The 21,051-nt window shown below is 33.3% G+C and overlaps 4 protein-coding genes and 1 non-coding gene across 5 annotated transcripts; all 5 read left to right on the top strand.

Annotated features, from left to right (window-relative positions):
• The first annotated feature begins 2,713 nt into the window (after window positions 1-2,713).
• On the top strand, window positions 2,714-2,785 carry TRNAH-GUG (transfer RNA histidin (anticodon GUG)). Its single transcript has one exon. It is a non-coding gene; the product is annotated as a tRNA-His (tRNA).
• Window positions 2,786-4,750: 1,965 nt separating this feature from the next.
• On the top strand, window positions 4,751-6,444 carry LOC111021890 (profilin-4). The gene is made up of 3 exons (XM_022299002.2): window positions 4,751-5,016; window positions 5,499-5,636; window positions 6,065-6,444. Exons 1-3 carry the CDS (start codon window positions 4,888-4,890, stop codon window positions 6,197-6,199), a joined length of 402 nt encoding a protein of 133 aa, XP_022154694.1. The 5' UTR covers window positions 4,751-4,887; the 3' UTR covers window positions 6,200-6,444.
• Window positions 6,445-7,952: 1,508 nt separating this feature from the next.
• LOC111021891 (profilin-1) lies at window positions 7,953-9,911 on the top strand. Its single transcript, XM_022299003.2, has 4 exons — window positions 7,953-8,272; window positions 8,961-9,098; window positions 9,448-9,589; window positions 9,679-9,911. The coding sequence occupies exons 1-3, from the start codon at window positions 8,150-8,152 to the stop codon at window positions 9,580-9,582; spliced, it is 396 nt and encodes a 131-aa protein (XP_022154695.1). The 5' UTR covers window positions 7,953-8,149; the 3' UTR covers window positions 9,583-9,589; window positions 9,679-9,911.
• Window positions 9,912-11,784: 1,873 nt separating this feature from the next.
• MKK6 (MAP kinase kinase 6) lies at window positions 11,785-15,346 on the top strand. Its single transcript, XM_022298944.2, has 8 exons — window positions 11,785-12,301; window positions 12,750-12,834; window positions 13,059-13,193; window positions 14,005-14,229; window positions 14,317-14,499; window positions 14,640-14,863; window positions 14,955-15,000; window positions 15,093-15,346. Exons 1-8 carry the CDS (start codon window positions 12,228-12,230, stop codon window positions 15,183-15,185), a joined length of 1,065 nt encoding a protein of 354 aa, XP_022154636.1. The 5' UTR covers window positions 11,785-12,227; the 3' UTR covers window positions 15,186-15,346.
• Window positions 15,347-18,414: 3,068 nt separating this feature from the next.
• On the top strand, window positions 18,415-19,404 carry LOC111021921 (uncharacterized). Its single transcript, XM_022299048.2, has 2 exons — window positions 18,415-18,890; window positions 18,984-19,404. The coding sequence occupies exons 1-2, from the start codon at window positions 18,598-18,600 to the stop codon at window positions 19,234-19,236; spliced, it is 546 nt and encodes a 181-aa protein (XP_022154740.1). The 5' UTR covers window positions 18,415-18,597; the 3' UTR covers window positions 19,237-19,404.
• The last annotated feature ends 1,647 nt before the right edge of the window (window positions 19,405-21,051 follow it).

The following is a 21,051-nucleotide window of genomic DNA, read 5'->3' as shown; positions in this document are numbered from 1 at the left end:
AATGGGCGTGGGGAACAAGCCTTGTACTTCTCTACCTTCCTTTATTTGTTTACATTTCTCATTCATTCATTCATTCAAAGCTCAAAAACAATAATGTTTGTTGCATCCCCACGCTACCAAACATTTAGCCTTGCCATTCCTCCCCTTTGCGGGTCCCTCCCATTTTCTTTTTGGGACCTTTTCTTTAATTTCATTGACCTAACCCTAAGTTTAAGGAATTTGTGCTCGAGATGGAAATTTTAAATCAACTCGACTTTGTTAATTGAACAACTATTTCTAGGTTGGTGGTTGTAAGTTGTAACGCCCGATCTTATCTAATCGAAGAAAAAAAAACCTCATGTGTCTTGTGTTTGTTTACGACACTTTCTTTTTAATTACAAGAATTGGGAGAGGTGGGAATAAGTAATTTATTAAATTTGAAGTTCATTGGTCATTATTATTTTTTAAATACAACATATAGGAGTAAAGATTATAACTCATGACCTTTTGATCGAAGATATATAAGTGTATCTTTTGGCATTCAAAGTTTATTGGTATGATAGTAATAACCTCTATAACTCAAGAGTGATTCTAATTTGCATTTTTCATAGAGTAAAAATTTAAATCACGAACTTTTATGCTTGGTGTTTTAGGTCTATAAAATTTTGAGTGTTCTATTTAGTTCTCAAACTTTCATATGTTACGTTTTGAACTTTAAACTTTGTATACAAATTTATTTATCATAAATTTGGATTTGCTCTAAAACTTGACATCAATATTTTACCTCAAATATTTGTTTACATAGACATCTATATTCATCACATAAATGTATGTTGAGTTTATATTAAAAGTTAATGGTAAAAATTAAAAATAACTTTTTATATAAAACTCAAAGACTATAAATGTTTGAAAGTTAGAAAGTAAAATAAGATAAATATAGGAAAGTTCTTAAAGTAGATTTGGGAAGACTTAAACCTATAAGGGGAAATTTGAATGTCCAATTTTTACTCATCAATTAACACATCTTTTAATGGCTTCCCTCATCCATTATTTCCCTCTAGCTTGACCTAGTGTTCCAACTCAACTAGACATCATTAAGGGGGTCCATGTCATCAATTCTTTCAAAATTCAGCAACAAATTAATTGTTTTACAGTTCCATATCAACTTTATTGATTACACACCCCTAATATACCATCCAAATATAAAAAGATGCTTTCATTCTGTCTGGGATTAATTAAATTGGATAACTAAGTAGGAGAAGCATGAGTTCTCTCTGGACATACTCGGAATCACTCTCAATAAAATTACATTCCTAAAACGGAAATGAAAAAAAAATCATTTTTGTCAAACTCAATGTCTCTTAAGTTAACAACTGTTGGATTTGAAATTGTTGTAGCACTGATTCAAGACGAAGGAATGATAAGACTTTAATGAACACGATCACTTATATGAAAAATCATCTCTCATACTGAAACTTATCATCACAAATAACTTATCAAGCTAGATTTTTGTTATTTTTTATTGAACAACAAAAGGCATAGGGTAAACTCTAATCAAAATATGAGAACAATAATTATAGAGACAAATAACTTGAATATTCTTTATTTTTACCTTTATAAACCTCGATCATGTTTTTCTTATTTATTTGTTTTTGCCAAGAATGAAAAAGGGTTAGATTATCCTAATGACAATCATAACAATTATATAAACAATTAACCAAAAATAAAACAACCGACTCAACAAAGAGCCACATAGTAGACAGTAAAAAGGGAGAATCTAAATCCCAAAGTAAAAATCAATGTTGGTTTAATATTATGAAAACAAGACAATATCAATTGGTTGTATTTTTGTCCAATTCCCCCATTGCCCTGCTGGGCCCCACGCCAGCCTGGGAGGGTACTTTTGGAGCGTGCTGTACACGTGCCTTCACTCAGGTTTTCAACGATCCTATCAGTAACAAATTTTCAAACTATACTATTAGTAGAAGTATTTACAAAATAATTGAAATAATTTTTTTTGAAAGTAACCACTAGAATAAGTTTCTGCAAAAGTAGCAAAATATAAGTGGCGAATAAATTTGTAATTATTATTTTGATTTTAGCTGATCAATAATATATCAGTATGATAGTTAATCAACATTTTAAGTAATTTGAAAAGACTCTCAAACTTTCAACTAATAAATATACAGTAAGATATAAATGTCTTTTCGTTAAAGATTTTTTCATTGAATGGAGACTTTTTCCATCAAATACATAATCTTAATTTTAATTTTTCTAAGAACTTTTTCCATTAGTGTACAGTTTTTTATTTTTAAATGAAAGTCTTTATATACAATCACGTGATTTGGTAATTAGCATTGGTAATTAGCATGACTTTGATAAATCTTGCACTTAATTTTACATGACTAAAATTTTTTTTTTTGTTACAAAGACAAATAGCATAAAATTCAAGCGGTTAGTAAAGAATTTATGTTTTATTATTTGAAAAGAAAATCGCAAAACAAACAAAGGAAAAAAAGGGAGAAAATAGATTACCTATGGATTTGCTTTAGAAAAAAAGAAAAAAAAAAGAAAGAAATTTGAATTAATCAACCAAAAAAGTTTGACAGTTAGAAGGGAGACAAGCCACGTCAGAGTGTATGTTAGGCCGATCAAAGCTACACTAAAGTGGGCCAACACTAAGGACATCAAAAAAAGATATGAGAAGTTTAATGATGGCTTAGTAAACAAATCGGTGGCTGTAGTTTAGTGGTAAGAATTCCACGTTGTGACCGTGGAGACCTGGGCTCGAATCCCAGCAGCCACATTTTATATTTAAATAGTTTATTTTAACTAGGAGTGATAATCAATGTTTAAATGTCAATGTCAATTTTATGAAATAGGGATAAAATGTCCATGAATAATTTTGAAAATTATAAAAAAAATTGTAAAAAATATTAGTATTAATAAATAAGTGGTTGTAGTTTAGTGGTGAAAATTCCATGTTGTGACTGTGAGGCTGCACTCGAATCCCCAGCAACCATATTTTCAATGTTAAAATATTTTATTAATTTTAATTTTAATTAATGGTGATAATCAATGTTTAAATATTAATGTAAAGTTGGCGAACACTTCTGTAACCTTAGACTCATTACGCTGTTCAACTGAACTCGTTGGCTCCGCATCCACCGAAAGTAGGTTACCTTCGTCACTATCAGCATTTGGTACTCTCTCAATAGCTTCTCTCGTTCACTTCAATTTAAAAAAAAATGTTTTTGAAAATGATATAAAAATGTCAATATATGTGATATTTTGTTGATATTATTTCGTATTCTATCTTTTTTTTTTTGTAATTACTATAGAATATTGATTTATGCCTCATGTTGCTGTCAAAAATATATGTGATATTTTGTTGATATTATTTCGTATTTTATCATTTTTTTTGTAATTACTATTGAATATTGATTTATGCCTCATGTTGCTGTCAAATTCATAGACACATAGAAATGTTGACATATCAAGAGAAAATAAAATATTAGAGATATATATTTAATTCCCAATAAAATATTAGGGAGGTACATGTAACAAGAATTTAAATATCTCTAAGTAAGGAAAATGTAATGTAATGATAGAAGATGTGGCAAAATAAAATATAATTAGGATTTAAAGTTTTAAATTTCTTCTGCTTCATAATTCATGATCATTTTTCTCCTATACCATCAATGAACTATCTGCGAGCTTGAGTATAGCTCAATTAATTAAGGTACTTGTTTTCGGGTCGTGAGTTCGAATCTCCATTCATATGTTGTATTGAAAAAAAAAATCAAAAGGTAGTAACAATGACATAAGATTTAATAATATAAACACCAATTCAACACGTAAATTTGTTTTTAAAAAAAAAACAAGTAAATTGAACTAAAAATTTACCAAGAACATATATGATTTCCAGAAACTACCTTATCCCCTGCCCTAGAGTCCTCTAAGTAGACGGCAACAGGGAAAGATAAAATGGGCCTCCTTGTTGGGCCAAAAAGCTAAATGAGACTACTAATTAAATGGAATCTGGCTGGCCCAGGCCCATAATCACTCCACTGCACATAGCCCAACAAACATGTTGGACAATAATACTTGACCACACTTTTGTTTAAACCAGATCACTTTTAACCTCGTTGAACTGGTTAATATATATATATCAATTGATTAAAAATGTTGAAAGCTCGAATCTTCATCTCTACGTATTGAATCAAGAAAGAAAAAAAGTTTACAATTGTCTATATCCAAGTCGATCACCAAAAATCAATAAAGAAATTATAGACCATCAACCTATATTGTAATTGGGACTATATAATATCAGTTGAGATATTGTTTGTAATTGATAGAATCTTGGTTGGGTCAAATTGACTAATGTATATCGATTAAATTGTTTTTATCTGTCGAATTAGTTTGGTCTAGATATATTTTGTCTGTATTAGTAACTTAAATTTTCACAAAATCAATTTCAAATATATTTTCTTATTTATTTTTTTTCTTATACTAATAAATTGGTTTGGTGTCGTAACTGACTTTACATCTCTAATTTGAAAATAAAAAAAATAAAAAAGAACATTATTTTGACAAAAGAAAAAAGGAAATTAACCTATAGATTATAACAGCTCTCCTATTTCGAAGGGACGAAAAACCTGGTCTATTGGAATTTATATGTGGTTCTATCTGGCCCTTTGAATAGGAACTAAATACTTATTTAATTAAGAAAAGAAAATAAAAATATATTCCCGCCTTTCTCTCTTGCCCTATTTATTATTTCCATTTTACTCAGCAAATCGAAAGAACGAACCGCGCTTCCTCCCTCACCAGAAGAAGAAAAAGGAAGAAGAAACTCAACAATCCGCGAAGAACAGACGCGAACTGCGATTCAATTCCCAGAGAAAAATGTCGTGGCAAACGTATGTGGATGACCATTTGATGTGCGACATCGATGGCCAAGGCCAGCACCTCACCGCCTCTGCCATTGTCGGCCATGATGGCAGCGTCTGGGCTCAGAGCTCTTCATTTCCTCAGGTTTTCATCCTCCTTTCTTTTTCTGATTGATTTCCGGATTTAGTTGGCTTACTCTGTTTAGGCGGCTGTGAGTCGTCCTCGGCTTATGGATTGGATGATTTTAGCATATTGCAGTTTAGGGCGTAAATTCGTTATTTCTGATTTTGATTAGAGCGTCGTGATCTTTGATCTTTTTTTTTTTTATGGAAGAACGATGTATTTATTTATCGGTTATTTGTGTATCCTAATCCGGTCGTCGTGTTTCATACGTCTTGATCTGGTTTTCGATTGATAGAGCCTAATTTTGGATGGAGAAGGAACTTAAGCTATTCATAGTTTTCTTCCCTCTGTAGTAATGGAATTTGTGTCGTTAATAGGGAGGATAATGTTAATCATTTAAATGATGGATCAAAGGTTGTTAATGTGTATCGTTATTTAAATCATTAAATGTTGATCCAAAGAGGATTCTGATTGATTTTCTTGACATGGAATCCCAATTGCAGTTCAAGCCTCAGGAGATCACTGGTATCATGAAGGATTTTGATGAACCGGGTCATCTTGCACCTACTGGATTACACCTTGGAGGTACAAAGTACATGGTAATCCAAGGAGAGCCTGGAGCGGTCATCCGTGGAAAAAAGGTGATGTAAAACATCCTGAAATCTGCAAGTTCTTGGATTATTGATTCCTTGTCTTATTCTCTGCATAAGGTTCAGATGTTGTCCCTTTTCCTCCTGTGGTAAGTTAGTCATGTTGAAACGTTTCCACTGTAACTATCACGAAATACATCTATTAATACCTACATTATACGAATCGATACCATAATTAGATTTTGTGTTAAACATGTTGATTTGTAATAATTGTTGACACCTCGAGGATTTCTAAGGTTCAAAAGTGACAACCATAACTTTGATTCATTTCCCTCTGATCATCCTACAAAGAAATGAAATTCGGTTTTGGGAATTCATAGGGCTGTTCCATTGTAAAAATCATATTAAATTTCTGTCTCTTTACGAGATATTATGATTCACAATGGGCTAAAGTGTGTTCTATTGGATTGTTGTGGCAGGGGTCTGGAGGAATTACCATAAAGAAGACTGGTCAAGCTCTAGTTTTTGGAATTTACGAAGAACCTGTTACTCCAGGACAGTGCAACATGGTCGTTGAGAGGCTGGGGGATTACCTCGTCGATCAGGGTCTCTAGGCTTTTAATCAAGTCCATCAGGGTTCCCAGTATCGAATTTTGGCCTACAATTATTCTTTTTCAGATTTTTTTTTTCTTTTCTTTTTTGTGTTTGTTTGGTTCCCAGTTTGCATATGCTTCATTCTAGAGCCTCAAAATTGGCAGAGAGAAGTTATTGCAGACAATAACCTTCTGAAAGATATAAACAGTTGTTTGATGCTTGGCTTTTGATTAATTTTCATAAAATATCTGAATTTTTCTGAGTATTTTCTCCCATTTTAAGCAATATCCTTCTCTTACTTGATGAAGATTGTTTATATTATATCCAAGTGAATTGCATACAGGTGATGTGGTGTGGTCAATGCTCTTGATTTGGACAGGTCAGAAAATGATATCCCTTGATTTATTTTTTCTTCATTCACAGTGTGATGGTTGTAACTTTGTAGTCAACAGATAAGATTAAATCTCTTTCAGAAAACAGGGGCCTTCTTATAATAAAAGAAAAAGATTATTGAAAGATTAGGACTCTTTTTTGTATGGTTTGGCATTGAAATGTCCAAATAGGTCTAACTCATGATGTGTTTTATTTTTATTATATTAAATAGGTTGGGTTTACCATATATTAAAAAGTATGTAGACAATCTGAGCCAATTGTTCGAATTTCTACTCCCAGTTATTGTACTAAAAAAACTAGTTTTATTATTATTTTATATGTGTATATTTTTTTTAATTACTCCAAATAAAGCAAAGTTTGTACTTTTGAAATGAGAAGAAAATAAAGTAGCATGGAAAGGAAAAGGGTTGTCTATTTGATTGGTACAAACAATTTGAAATCAACTAAAATTTTTTGTATTACTCATTCTATCAATTTGATAGTTTTTTAATTTTTTGAAAAATATACACAAAAATTTATGTATTTTTTTCTCTCTTTTTATTTATTAAAAATTTGACGATGTTCAGCAAAATACTTGCTTCCTTACCGATAACGTAAGAATGAAAGCATTGTGATTCAAATTTATCAAAAGAAACTCCTCATAGTAGAGATTCCTTGCTTTTGAAAAGGGTTTCTTTTGAATTATTGCTTAAAGAGGATGTCTCTCTCTCCTTTTTATTTTGGACCAAATATTTTTTCAAGGTAGCATCACAATCCACAAAAGAATATCCAGGGCAAGTTTCCCCCTATAGAAAGTGATGGGTTGGAAATTAGAGCCCTTTAATTAAATATTCAAACCCCATTAAATTATTCTCTATACTTTTTTTAATTTAAAAAGATGATTTATTTTTTTTATCCCCTCATTTAAGTCATATTAAATTTTGTCGATCACAAATAAATGGTAGAGATTCAAAATTACGACGTGATATTAGAAATGATAGATGTCTAAACATGGTTGAACTTTTATCATTAATATTGATATTATAATTATTTTTGAAAGAGAATTATATATTGATGAAATGATTAGATTTTTTTACAAGAATAATTAGAAATTTTAATATTAAGATCATGTAGGGTTTTTTTTTTCCTTTCTTTTATTTGTTTATATTACAATATGACATGCCGGGTTGAGCTGGCTTAATAATATCTACCATTTTAAAATTAAAAGAGAAGAAAAAGTGAAGGGAGAGAGGAGAGGAACAGGCACCATGGGCTTTGTAGGCCCACACAATACGATTTGCAAAAAGAAAAAAATGGGGGGTATTTTGGTAATTTCAAAATTGAGGGATCGCAATTATTTTGGGAAAAAATAATTATAACTGCGTGACATCAACGCTATCTCGGGGCGAGACTGCGTTGTAAGAAGAGCAGAGAATCATTTGGAGCTCATTTCGTCAGCGGAAATAAATTCCCATCCTCTCTCGCCGATTTTCTCCCGGCAACGCAAAAAGAAGAAAAAACCCTAAGAAGATCGAACCAGAAGAAGAACAGCAAGAAGCAGAAGGAAGGAGGATCCAAAGAAGAAGAAGCGGAGAAAGATGTCGTGGCAAGTTTACGTTGATGATCATCTGATGTGCGAAATTGAGGGCAATCACCTCACATCTTCGGCCATTATCGGCCATGACGGCAGCGTTTGGGCCCAAAGCGCCGCTTTCCCTCCGGTTTACTCTCTTGCTTCTCTCTCTTTCTCCGAAAATTTTAAATCCGAGTTCTGATTTGATTGCTGAAATCGATGGCTGGATCTGTCTGATTTTTTAATTCAAGATCTTGTGTTGGAGTACACGACGATGATGGATTTTATCGTGGTTGTTTTGATCTGATTGCCAACCATTTCATTTTCTATAAATTTTTTAAGTCTATGCATTACTTATTTCCGTCCAATTTCTTCGACTCAATCGGGAATCTCTATTCTTTTTAAATCGACTTTTTTCATTCTATGCAGTTTTATTAGATGACTGAAATTCGAATCTGTTATTCTTTTTTGTTTATGTCGATTTGATATAGCGACCGAGCACGAGGGGGTGAAGATCTGGCGTTGCCGATTACCGTCATCTAGGCTTCTAGATTTATTTCGAATTTCTTCTCACATATTTTATTAGTTATGAAATGATCAAGATGTTGTACTGAGAGATAAGACCTTCGGTTTGTGAAGAGAAATTAATTCGTTAGAAAGAATTTGTCAATCTGTTGTTATGTTAACATCTCTCTTTTGTCCGTGTTGGTGATCGATATCACATTATATCTTCAATTGAATTTTTACAAGTCAAGGATGTTGGTCCACCTAACATTCCTGGTTTCCTGTCAACTTCATTACGGTCCTTAATGCATGTTCTTGTTTTTGTTTTGCAGTTCAAGCCTGAAGAAATCAGTGCCATCATGAATGACTTTAGCGAACCGGGAACGCTTGCTCCAACTGGTTTGTACCTTGGTGGTGCAAAATATATGGTAATCCAAGGGGAGCCAGGAGCTGTTATTCGTGGGAAGAAGGTGATAAACTCCTATAGTACAATTATAACTTTCTGTTGTGAGTTGTGACTCTGAGAGATGAGCATGCAAACCATATATTTTGTAAATTTTCTAAAAATAACTTTATTAGTTGCGTCTGAATATGATGAGAAATTAATCATATATTAGTCCTCTATTGGTCAGTCATGATAGTCACAATTGTTAAAAGTTTGTAAAATCACTGTGTATTGCATTCTGCAGCATAATCTTTTATAATAACTCTTAGGCGCTGGTGCACTGTTCCATTGTTGGAGACATCTTTGATGTTTAATAAGGCAAATTAATATTCTCCTTTCCATTGTATTTTGAACCATTTAACTCTTGATTTCAGGGCCCAGGTGGGGTCACTGTTAAGAAGACTTCTATGGCTCTAATCATTGGCATCTATGATGAACCAATGACTCCTGGTCAGTGCAATATGATTGTTGAAAGGCTGGGGGATTATCTCATCGATCAGGGTCTCTAATTTATTGGTATTTTTTCTACCTTTACACTTCATCAAACTTTGTTCTTTTTATTTTTTTGCACCCCCTGATCCAATCTTTTGGATTGTTAATTGCAGGGGAACCGTATTGCTTGTATAAGTCTATGGACTCTTGAGTGGAAATGGGTTTGATGCTTGAGGATTGATGCTTATGTTGTCGTTACTAGTGTTGTTTCTTTCACTTTTTTTTTTCCTTGAAATATTGTGGTGATTTTCAAGTGAGGTCGATGTCGTACTTACAGTGACTTCATCAAATGGATGTGGTAAACCAATCAGCATAATTTTATAAATACTCTTCTATTTTATCTGTTGATTTTTGCAGCAGGCTCCTGTATAACATGAGGAGATATAGTTTCTCTTATGCAAATGTGGGCTATTTCGGACATTTCAGTCGCTCTTGCGCTAGATAATTCATAATTTCCTTTCCTTGCGTTTTCTTCGTAATTACTTTTGTACTACTCGGTGGTTGCTTTTCAATCTCTGGCATGGCAGCCAAAGTAACTCCAATAATTGTGATCTTCTTAATGGTCTTTAATTCAACCTGCTTGCAAAGGATGTTACTGTAATAGGTAGATCATTCATTTACAGCTCCACTCTGTTTCTGCTCCAATTGTGGAATTACTGCTAACTAAAACAGCTAAAATTTTCTATAGATGTACTCAATATTCTCTATCACAGATTCACAGAATGCCACAGGCAGGTGTACGGAGCTGCCAACCAAGAACTGTGAGGTACTAATTGTTCTAGATTTTATTTGGTAGGAAGATGTTATCAAACTCAACTGTTAGAAATAAATATGAAAAGTAATAACTGAAAGGCAGGTATCGGATCGAATCGAGGATACTATTTATATGAAGTATGTGGATGTTTGTGAATAGACAATAGACATACGTACTTAATGTGTTTGTCACACTGCCATTGAGTTGCCTTATAGGATGGATGCATAAGATTCTTAGGGCCAAAAGTGGTGCACAAGAATGAATTTACTTTTGTTCAATGAAGTAGGTCTCCACCAAGTTCAAAAGTGGGGCACTTGAAGGAGTTTTAGGAGGAGCAATTTTTTATTGTTAGTCTGCAAGAATGATATTTGTTTGTGCGATAAATAAAACAGTGGGTCAGATAGCCATTTTTAAAGTGGATTGGACATTGGAGGACCCCTACATAGAAGTGAACAGAACAGCAAGTAGTTGTCAATTAAACCAACCACCATCAAGACAAGTGCCGTGATGCTGCAACTAAGGAAGATGATGTATCAACAAACCCCCCAAAGTTGAGTTTGAATAAGGCCTAACAGGAGATTGACATTAATTTTTTCACATGATTACTCGAGTTTGGTTTCAAGTTTTTCAAACTTGTCATGATCTGGAGTTGGAGAAGCCTGATTACAAGTGACTCAAATATGGTTTTTCACATTTAATAATCACCTTAATGTACAATCACCTTGTGTCAAAAATTAAAACTCACTGCTGCATAATTTTTAGAATGATTGTTTTACAAATGCTCGTTGGTATCAAACAAAAATGTTGGGTAAAGAATCTTCTTCACAAACTGTAACATTTAGTAGGGGTGTGAAATGGAATCAAATCGATTGATTCAATTTGGTTGTCGAATTAATATTTTTCTAATTATTTTATTTTTATATATTAATATATGTCCCTTTTATTTTTATTTAAAAAAACAAAAATCTGCTTCACCCTCATTAATGAATCAAATGACATTTTGAAAAATTCTTACCAACTGATCTAACCCTAATTTTAAAAAGTTATTACCAATTGATCTAACCCTAGCAACTAGGGGTGTACAACAGAATCAATAAAATCGCTACAATTGATAAACATATTCGAATTGAACTAATTTTTTCAATTTAGTCAATATACTATTCAATTTGGTTTGATATATTTATAAAATTGAATATAATCGATTCGGTTCTGATTTAAAATTTGAAAATCGAATTTAAATTGAACTGAACCATTTAAATATATATTCTTTCCTAGGTTCAGTTTGATTGTGGGTTTCTTTTATTATTTTTTGAGAATTAAAATGAGTATTCAAACTCATGATTTTAAATTTTATTTTCATTATGAAGTATGTTTTGGGTCTTCTTTCTTTTCTCTTAGTTTAGGGCTTTTTCAATACCTCCCACTCTGACTCGGCCCTAGCCAGTTAGCCACTAGTCAAGCCGCCGCCACCAGCAAACCGCAGTCGTTGTTGTCAGCTGTTGCCACAAGCGAATCACAACCGTCCGTTTGCGCAATTCTGCTACCTTTTCCCAAGATTTACATTTCAGGCCTACGCCTTCTGTTTCCAAGTTTCAAACCGATGAGCCGATTTGGTTTTCCCAATACGATCAAAATCTTCGAACCGATCCGGTTTGATGCTTTTACACCCGTTGCCGTAACGTCTATAATATTTACGCGCTCCTCAATGTTTCAAATTTATTTATTTCTTTATTTTTTGCTTTAACGAAGTAGATCGTATCGTCCCCTTCCCCAATCCTCACCAGAAAAAAGGGGAAGAATCTCACTCCCACATTTCTCCACTCATTTTCTTCTTCCACTCTCTTCTCTCTTTCAGTTCCTCTTTATTGGAACCCTAGGAAGTTGATAAAATCACCGTTTCGTGAAAAGATGAAGACCAAGACGCCATTGAAGCAGCTCAAGCTATCTGTTCCTGCTCAAGAAGCTAATATCCATTCTTTCCTGTATGTTAACATCACTTTTCTTTTATTTCCGGCTTCATTCTGAACGCTTCTTGGTTTCAGTGTTCTACTTTGTGTTTATTTCGTTTCGTTTCATAATATCCGCTTTTTGTTTGATTCTGTGAAAATACGCTATCCTGTGTTTTCCAATGGAGCTTCGATTTACTTGTGTTTGTATTTTCTTGTCAATTAACGCTGCAAAGATGAAAAATATATTTGGAAGTTTGATGAACTTACCTGTTGTTGACCGAATAAATTCCAAGAACTGGCTTCACTTATGTACTTTCCATTTCTAGCATTTCAAATTTCAGGAAGGATTAAGGCATGATCTGTTCAATCTCTTCTCTTCTTCCGTTTTCGTTATCCTTTTTCCCAGTTTCCGTTTCATCAGCAATAGTCACAAAAAAACAAATCTCCTCTACATGCGTTTTCTGATTTTGTTAAACTTCAGGACTGCGAGTGGAACATTTCACGACGGCAATCTGCTATTGAACCAGAAAGGTTTGCGGCTCATATCCGAAGAGAAAGAAGCGCAGGTAATTTCCTTTAGTTCACACACCGATGATGAATTTACTTTAAAAGTCCTACTTTTAAGTGGTTGAGGTATATCAATTTGCTATCTGAATATGTGAAAACTCGCCTAACGTAACTAACTGTGTGGTTTACATTTGCGGTAGATGCAGGATTCTACCGTTGCTCCAATCTTGGTTCCTTGATGCATTAAAATCACTTTTTCCTTTCTCTAATTTTGTTTGAACAGACTTCAGACAGTAAGGAGTTGGATGCCGATTTCTCATTGGAGGACCTTGAGACTGTGAAAGTCATCGGGAAGGGAAGTGGGGGTGTAGTACAGCTTGTTCAACACAAATGGGTTGGAAAACTTTTTGCCTTAAAGGTGTTATATTGGTGAAACAATTCTATACTCTTGTACACCATTTATTTTTGGTCATTGTACCTTTGCTTTAAGTTATTCACACATTTTGTTCCTTCAGCTTTATATTAGTTGCTTTGTATTCCTTCAGCTAGCAGCTTCTAATCATTACATTAAATGTTGAGCTAGCTAGTAAACTGCTATTACATTCATTTAGCAACAAGAATAAATTCAAATTCCCTTTCCAAAAGCAGTAGAGGTTGGTCTTGGTTTACAAGTTAATTTTTTAGAAGTCAAGAGTTCTTACTAGAAAGTAGGGAAGTGAGCTAAACTTAGCTCTTTGATCTATGAAAAAAATGCTATGCGCTCTGCTAACGTAAGCGGTAAAAGCAGGATCTGACAATGCCTTAGTGATAATGGTAAACTATTTTTTGTTATGATTGTCTTAATAATATGATAGGGCCATGCTTGGTGTTGATTGATGATTTTATTTGTTTCGTGTCTTCTTTATGCTAAAACTTAACGAACACAAAGTCAAAATAGTGCCACAATCAACTTGTTTTCCTGTTTGTAAGTTTTTCAAATTCTGAAGCCAGGGTAATCTTTTGGTTTTGGTCATCTTAGATCTTTTTATGGTTTATTTATTTGAACTTCAAAGTCCTATGGATTTTATTCTGCTTAGGTCTTTACTATGTTTAATGATCATTGTTACTATCGTATCATTTTCATCAAAATCTACTGTTATTTGTGATATATTATTGGCTTTTGCATAGACTCAAATCATATCAAGTCCATGTCATACAGCTCTTAAACTCTTTCCTGTCATCTGCTTCAGGTCATCCAGATGAACATACAAGAGGATATCCGTAAACAGATAGTGCAGGAGCTGAAAATAAATCAGGCAGCCCAATGTCCTCATGTTGTGGTCTGCTATCATTCTTTCTACCACAATGGTGCCATTTCTCTTGTGCTAGAATACATGGATCGGGGTTCATTAGCTGATGTTGTCAGACAAGTCAAAACGATTCTCGAACCATATCTTGCAGTTGTTTGTAAACAGGTCTCAGGATTCTGAAATCTAAAGCTCAATGAAAGAACCAAGTTTTTTCTTTACTCATGCTCACTCACTGCAATTATGTTTTTCCAGGTTTTACAAGGTCTTGTTTACTTGCATCATGAAAGACATGTTATCCACAGAGACATCAAACCATCCAATCTACTCGTGAACCATAAAGGAGAGGTGAAAATCACCGATTTTGGAGTAAGTGCAATGCTAGCAAGTTCTATGGGTCAGAGAGATACATTTGTAGGGACTTACAATTACATGTCGGTATGTGAAATTCTCCCAGAGACTAAAATATTGAACAGATTGATTTTGTTTTCTGATACAATTCTTTCAGTCATCTGCTTGTGCACAATGTTTGTATTTGATATGAAGCGTGACCCTACTGGATTTTACTTCCATTTCAGCCCGAGCGAATTAGCGGGGGAACGTATGACTACAGCAGCGATATCTGGAGTTTAGGCCTGGTTGTACTTGAATGTGCCATTGGAAGATTTCCCTACTTGCAGTCCGAAGAGCAGCAAAGTTGGCCAAGTTTCTATGAGCTTTTAGAGGCAATTGTGGCAAAGCCACCACCTTCTGCCCCACCAGATCAATTTTCCCCCGAGTTCTGTTCCTTCGTATCTGCTTGGTAATGACTATTCTTTCTGCCTTTTTCATCTTGGTTTTGTAATCCTCGTCCAGTTCAAGATTTGACATTCCATTTTCATTACAATTGGCAGCATTAAAAAGGACCCTAAAGAAAGATCATCATCTTTAGACCTTCTGGTTGGTAATCTCTGTTTGCCCCTTTAATTTCAAGCCATGAATGATCTATTGGTAATCATAATCTCATTGAATAATTCTCTTTGTGCTTCTAGGATCATCCTTTCATCAAGAAATTTGAAGACAAAGACATCGATCTCGGGATTCTCGTTGGCAGCTTGGATCCCCCTGTAAGTTTTCCCAGATAATATTCCTCAAAACCTTTTTTGTGTTTTCTGTAATATGTTGAAAAATTCACAACCCTTCCTTCCTCGTGTAACATGCTTTTGCCTCATGAAACATGGAATGCTATTTTTTCATAGTAGATTGCCAATCAAACAAAACAACATGATAAGATTTCATGATTGAATGTGTGACACATGAAATACTTTGTAATAGATGTCCCATAAGAAAATAAGACTTGATAATGAGGAAATTTCCAGGAGAATTGCTGTCTGCATTATTTTTAGAATTAGAAAATACTTTGCATTTTGAATTTTAAAAATAGTAGGTAGGTAGACGGTTGGATTGAAATAAAAGTGAATAAATAGTATTGTTCGAATGATTTTATTCTCCTTTTCTCTTTGATCATAGTTGTTCTCCTTGGCCACAAAATCCAACCTGGCTTCAAAAGTAGCAATATTTTAAGCCATTAAAATCATCGTGGAAAAGCCCCTTTTTAACTACTTTTCTTCCATAGTAATCTCCATTTCCTATCACTTCCATATTTCGGATCCAATTTTATGGCATGAAATTGGATCGTATGTGGAATTGGAATGGGAATTTCCTCTCTGCCTATAATTTGATTCCAATTGTTTTTGCTGGTTTGTGAACTATTTGAATTATATTCCCATCCATTTTTGAAAAATTGTACTAATTATAACCCAGGAAACATTTTGGATATATATATATATATTTTTCATTTTTCATGAGTTCCTCTCTATTTTTCAACTTATTTCTATTTCAAATCAATTGACATTTGATTCTCTTTCTAGATTAAATATTAGTAAACCATATCAATAATAATCCTCTTCATTCTGCATTTTACTCTAATTGATTTAAATTGTATTATGTTCTAATGAATTTAACAAGTTGGGAGATTCAAACCGAGAAGGTAAATATTGTCATGGTCAATTGAGCTGGTCTACAAAGTAAATATTAACATAGCTTATAACTTTTTATCTACAAAATTTTACTTTGAAAAAAAAGCCCTCCAACCAAATTGAGGAGACAACTTTAAATATGTTCATTGAGGGCAACACATGTATATTTGCCAACTGTCAAAAGAAAAATAGAAAACCATAGGAATGGGAGAGTTTGGTTGGTGGGTCAATATTTTGAAATTCTGTGGGCATAAATTATAATCCTAAGATTCTTAAAATGTGGAAGGAACCCTAATGAGAAAGGCATATGGTTTTTTGATGGATAAGATCACATAAGAAAATGTGGGTAAGGCCAACCTTCAACCAAGCATGTGTGGTTTCTATTTGAATGCCAATCACATTTTAGTACACCAAACGTGAATTTTCCTGCCCTTAGTCAACCTTCTTATCCTTTTTTCCCATCCCCAAAATACCCTCCAAACCCATCACTCCAAGGGCATATTTGGAAATTCAAAATTTCAACTTCCTACCTAAAATATATAGGTTTAACGCTCATAAAACACTTGCCACAGTAGCTCATGATTTATCTAAATTTAGTATTCCCATACTAGCAAATTCTAAATAATTGAATTAGCAGTAAGGTTAAGACATTTTCACCTCTTTGATAAGATGTGGATTCAAATGTCTACCTTTGTATTTCTCATTTAATATTCGAACCATATAAGTCAAATTTTGATTGGTGAGACTAAATTATTGATTAACTATTTTTTATGATTAATAAATAGCTTCAGAACTTAATTGAAAAATACCGACATTTTTTAATATACGTAGATGTGGAGGTCTAGTGTTTGAAGTTATCTTAGTATGTTTCGACTCTATGGTATAAGGGCGTGGAAGGAATGTGTCTAAGGGCGCGGAAGGATTTGGTCATCTCTATCATTTTCAAGCTAAGTAGACAAACGAGAAGACCAAATCTACGTTATTAGATAATGGGTCAGCATTTTTTATAAACATCAAATGATGGGATGTCAAATAAATTATATATATATATATATATATATAACTAACTCAAGCTACCCAATAAATTGAAACCTAATAATGTGTGTTTATTAATTGATTATACTTTTAATTATTTTTAAATTTCATATATGTAATACTTTTTTTTCCCTTTTACAAAACTCCCAAATGTATTAGGATACAAGACTATCGACCTATTTGGCACAACAAACAAATAAAATTTTACAAAACTCCCAAATGTATTAGGATACAAGACCATCGACCTATTTGACACAACAAACAAATAAAAATTTTATGATGTCATTGGAAGTTTCTTTTCTTATATAATAATTATATTCAACTATTCCTTTTAAAAAAATCTAACTAAAAGAGGAGAGGAGGAAAGATATGAAACCACTCTGGCTGCAAAAACTATGGATTATATCCTCAAGGATATGCATTAGATACAAATCTTCAATAAGTTGATTTTCTTTATAAAAAGAATAATAAATTAGATTTATAATAATATGAATTTTTAAATTTTGTTAAAGTTATATATTTAATATTGGTATGATGGATTCAATTCTAGTAGTTATCTACCTAAGTTAAATATTGTAATAATGTAATAACTACAAAAGGGACATTTTGGTTTACCAAATTGGTAAGAGTTCTTAAAGCTCGAGATTCAAAAGTTTGAATTTTCAAAGTTTGGATGATGTAGTTTGTAAATTTGTTAATTTGTATGCTTATAATTATGGTGTATAGAAAATATTATGCATTTTTAGACTTAGGTTTCAAAAACATCATAATTTTACTGTTTCAATTAATGAGATTAACAAATTCATAACTCCGAGATAAAAAAAAAACACATAGCTTCGTTTTTTTTTGGACTAACTCAAATAAACCTATACAGACTTTATCCACTGGTTCTGAACTTTAATTCTTAGTACAAAACTCTTACGTATTACTTCACTTTCTCCGTTTTTTTTAACCATAATATAAAAAAATATTTTGTGGTACACGTGGTTTACAATTTTGAAACCTTTATAAACAAAGATAGAATGTTAGAAGATTGATTTCTTGCAAGAGTAAATTAAACCAAATCTTTGTAAAATAATCAGAAAACGAATAATTTAATTTATCTTATGGTTACATGAAATAATGTAAAATCTGTCAAGGCTTTAAGAGGCAAAAAGTTGGGTTTCACTCCAAAGATCTAAAAAGAGATGGTGACTCAGATTTGGATGTCTTCAATTTTAGACCTTATCCTCTTTCCTTGTAATATGGGAAACCAAATCAATTTGCACCATAAATACCACCCAAAATTTATCATCATTTTTAAAATATTCTTTTATATATATGTCTATGCTCATCCTACTCACCCCCCTTTATAAAATAATTCTCAAAATCCCCCAAAAAAAAAAAAAAGACAATTTTTTGGTCAATACCCTCTTCCAGTTTTGAACTCCTTCCCAATTCCCTTTCTTCCTCAATTTCTGCCAATTTTCTTCTTCTTCTGGACATGGACATAGGAGGCAAAGAAAAGCTTGAAGCTTTTGAAGCTATGGAGTTGAGGGAACTCAGTTGGGTAATCATGAAAAGTGGAGAAGATGAAGTTTGTGAAGCTTCTATCTCCACCATGGATTCTTCTTCGGAGAACTCGATCAGCTCAATTGAATCTTTTTCATCGGAATTGGCTGAAGATGCATCATCTTCTTCTACTTCAAACCCTTCATTATCGTCATTCTCGCCGTTATCATCATCGAGTGGACCTCTCTATGAGCTCTCAGAGCTGATGGCCAATCTCCCCATCAAGTAAGAAGATAACGTAAACCCTAAGAATCTTGTTTATTAAACAAAAATAATGATAATCAAAATAATTAACCCTTTTACTTTGGCTTTTTGTAGGAGAGGGCTATCCAAATTCTATAATGGGAAATCACAATCTTTTACATCTCTAGCAAGTGCAAAGAGCTTGGAAGATCTTGCAAAGAGAGTGAATAATAATATTATTATTCCTCAAAGGAAAAAGATGAAGTGTTGTAAAAGCTATGGAGGAGGGTTAGATGCTCAAAGATCTTATTCTCCAAAGGCTTCCATTGCTAAAAAACCTTCAAAGGCAGTTTGTAAGAGAAATAATAGGTTATTTGACAGCCATTGATATATTCTCCACTGATCTTTAGAGGCAAAGTTTTCAATTGTAATGCTAATTGTATCGTCAAGAGTTTGGAGTGTTAATTTTTGGAAGGGAAAATATACTGAAATGACTGATCATTTTATTTGAAAGATGGATTGTCTGATCATTTCAGACATGTAATGCTTGTTCAGACATGTAATGCTTTGAATGAATATAGTATGTCTAGTAGCTGCTTGTATACTAACTTCAAGAAAGTTCGATTGGTTAAGGTATAAATTTTCAATCAAAAGATTAAAAGATTTTTTTAATTATTTTTTTTTGAGCTCCAAATAGTTTTTGTTAATTTATGGCTATTATTATAACTTTTATATGGGAATCCAAAGTCCACAAAAAGTAAGACCAAATTGATCGGTGATCGTCCGAAATCTATTTTTTAGTATATATGAATGAAAAATGTGTGAGAGAGATTTAAACCTGTAACCTAAGGAGAAAGAATGGATGCATTTACTATATCAAAAAAAAAAAGTATTCAACTTTATTGAAAAGAATACCCTTTATTTCCACGGCAATCAACTCAAAGAAAGAAAAAGTTGACTCTTGTCAAATTTGCCTTGAAATTCAAGTATTAAGACATTGAAAAGCCCAATACTTAATGGGCCGATAAGAGCAGAAAGATTCCTTACAAATCATATAGTGTAAACAGAAAGGCCCAAATACATGGCATGGACCCGACTTTCTCCACGCCCAATATAGTTGGCATCCGGTAGCCCAATAAAAGAACGAGAGGCCCAAAACAGTCCTATACGAGGAAGGAAAGTCCGCTACTTGGGCGGCGAACTTTACAGCCCAAGAATAAAAAGCCGAAAAGCAGACCTATTCGAGGAAGGAAAGGCCACTATTGGGCCTCCAACTCCATAGCCCAGTACAAATTGGAAACTGGAGCCCAATAAAGGGAATAAGGCCCAGTAGATGAAAACGAAAGCCCAGTATTTTTGTTTATTTTGATTGAAACGGAGGAGTAAAAAAAAAAAAAAAAATAGAGATGGAATATTGGGAGGTCCCAAATGTCGAGGTGAGAGGTGGTAGGGAATAATGGGAGAGCCATTAAATGAGAGTTGAGAGGTCGACCCTTTTTTCTTATTTTTTTTATTTCTCTCTCTTTCCCTCTAAAACATGTTTTTTGTTGCATCTATAGATATATATAAATGGGTCGACACAACCGCCATGTGTTGCAGAGCCATCAGTTGGTACTCAGGGAGACATGCCATGCCCGTTCTCATTTTCCCACAAACATTACTATAAAAATAATTGCTATTTCCCCTCATTTCAACTTCAACATCAATCTCCTTAAAATGAAGTATAAGAAGTGATCACATGGCTGTAGTTGCTCGAGCCAAACAATAGGTTGGATCACCCACAACCACACTAGACCCGATTTGATCAGGTCAAACCGGTCCATTAGAACTAAGTCGATAAGATTTCTTCTATAAATAAGAGAAGAAACTAACTTGAGGCACGAGATTTACGTTCTACGTAATAGCCTACTTTCTTCTACTGCACACTGAACTCTTTGTCTGACTGAGACATTAAAATGTGTTCGTCGAAGTGTTCAATGTCAGCATCCAAATCCATAAATGCTACATGCAAGTTCAAAATGTCTAGAAAGCAGGTTCAAAATCGTGTTTTCTCTCTTTTTGTTCAAATTTCTCCGAGCCCCCAATCAAATAAATAATTAATCGAGGAAGGTGAGAAAAGTGAGTGATTTATTTATTGAAATTATAACCCAAGCAAAGGGGGAATATTGAAGAGCTGCAACTTGGGTTTGTACATACTATGGGA

Source organism: Momordica charantia, assembly GCF_013281855.1.
Source record: "Momordica charantia cultivar OHB3-1 chromosome 8 unlocalized genomic scaffold, Mcharantia_2.0 BLBB01000008.1, whole genome shotgun sequence".
NCBI classification, from domain to species: Eukaryota; Viridiplantae; Streptophyta; class Magnoliopsida; order Cucurbitales; family Cucurbitaceae; genus Momordica; species Momordica charantia.
This window is presented reverse-complemented; position numbering and strand designations above follow the sequence as displayed.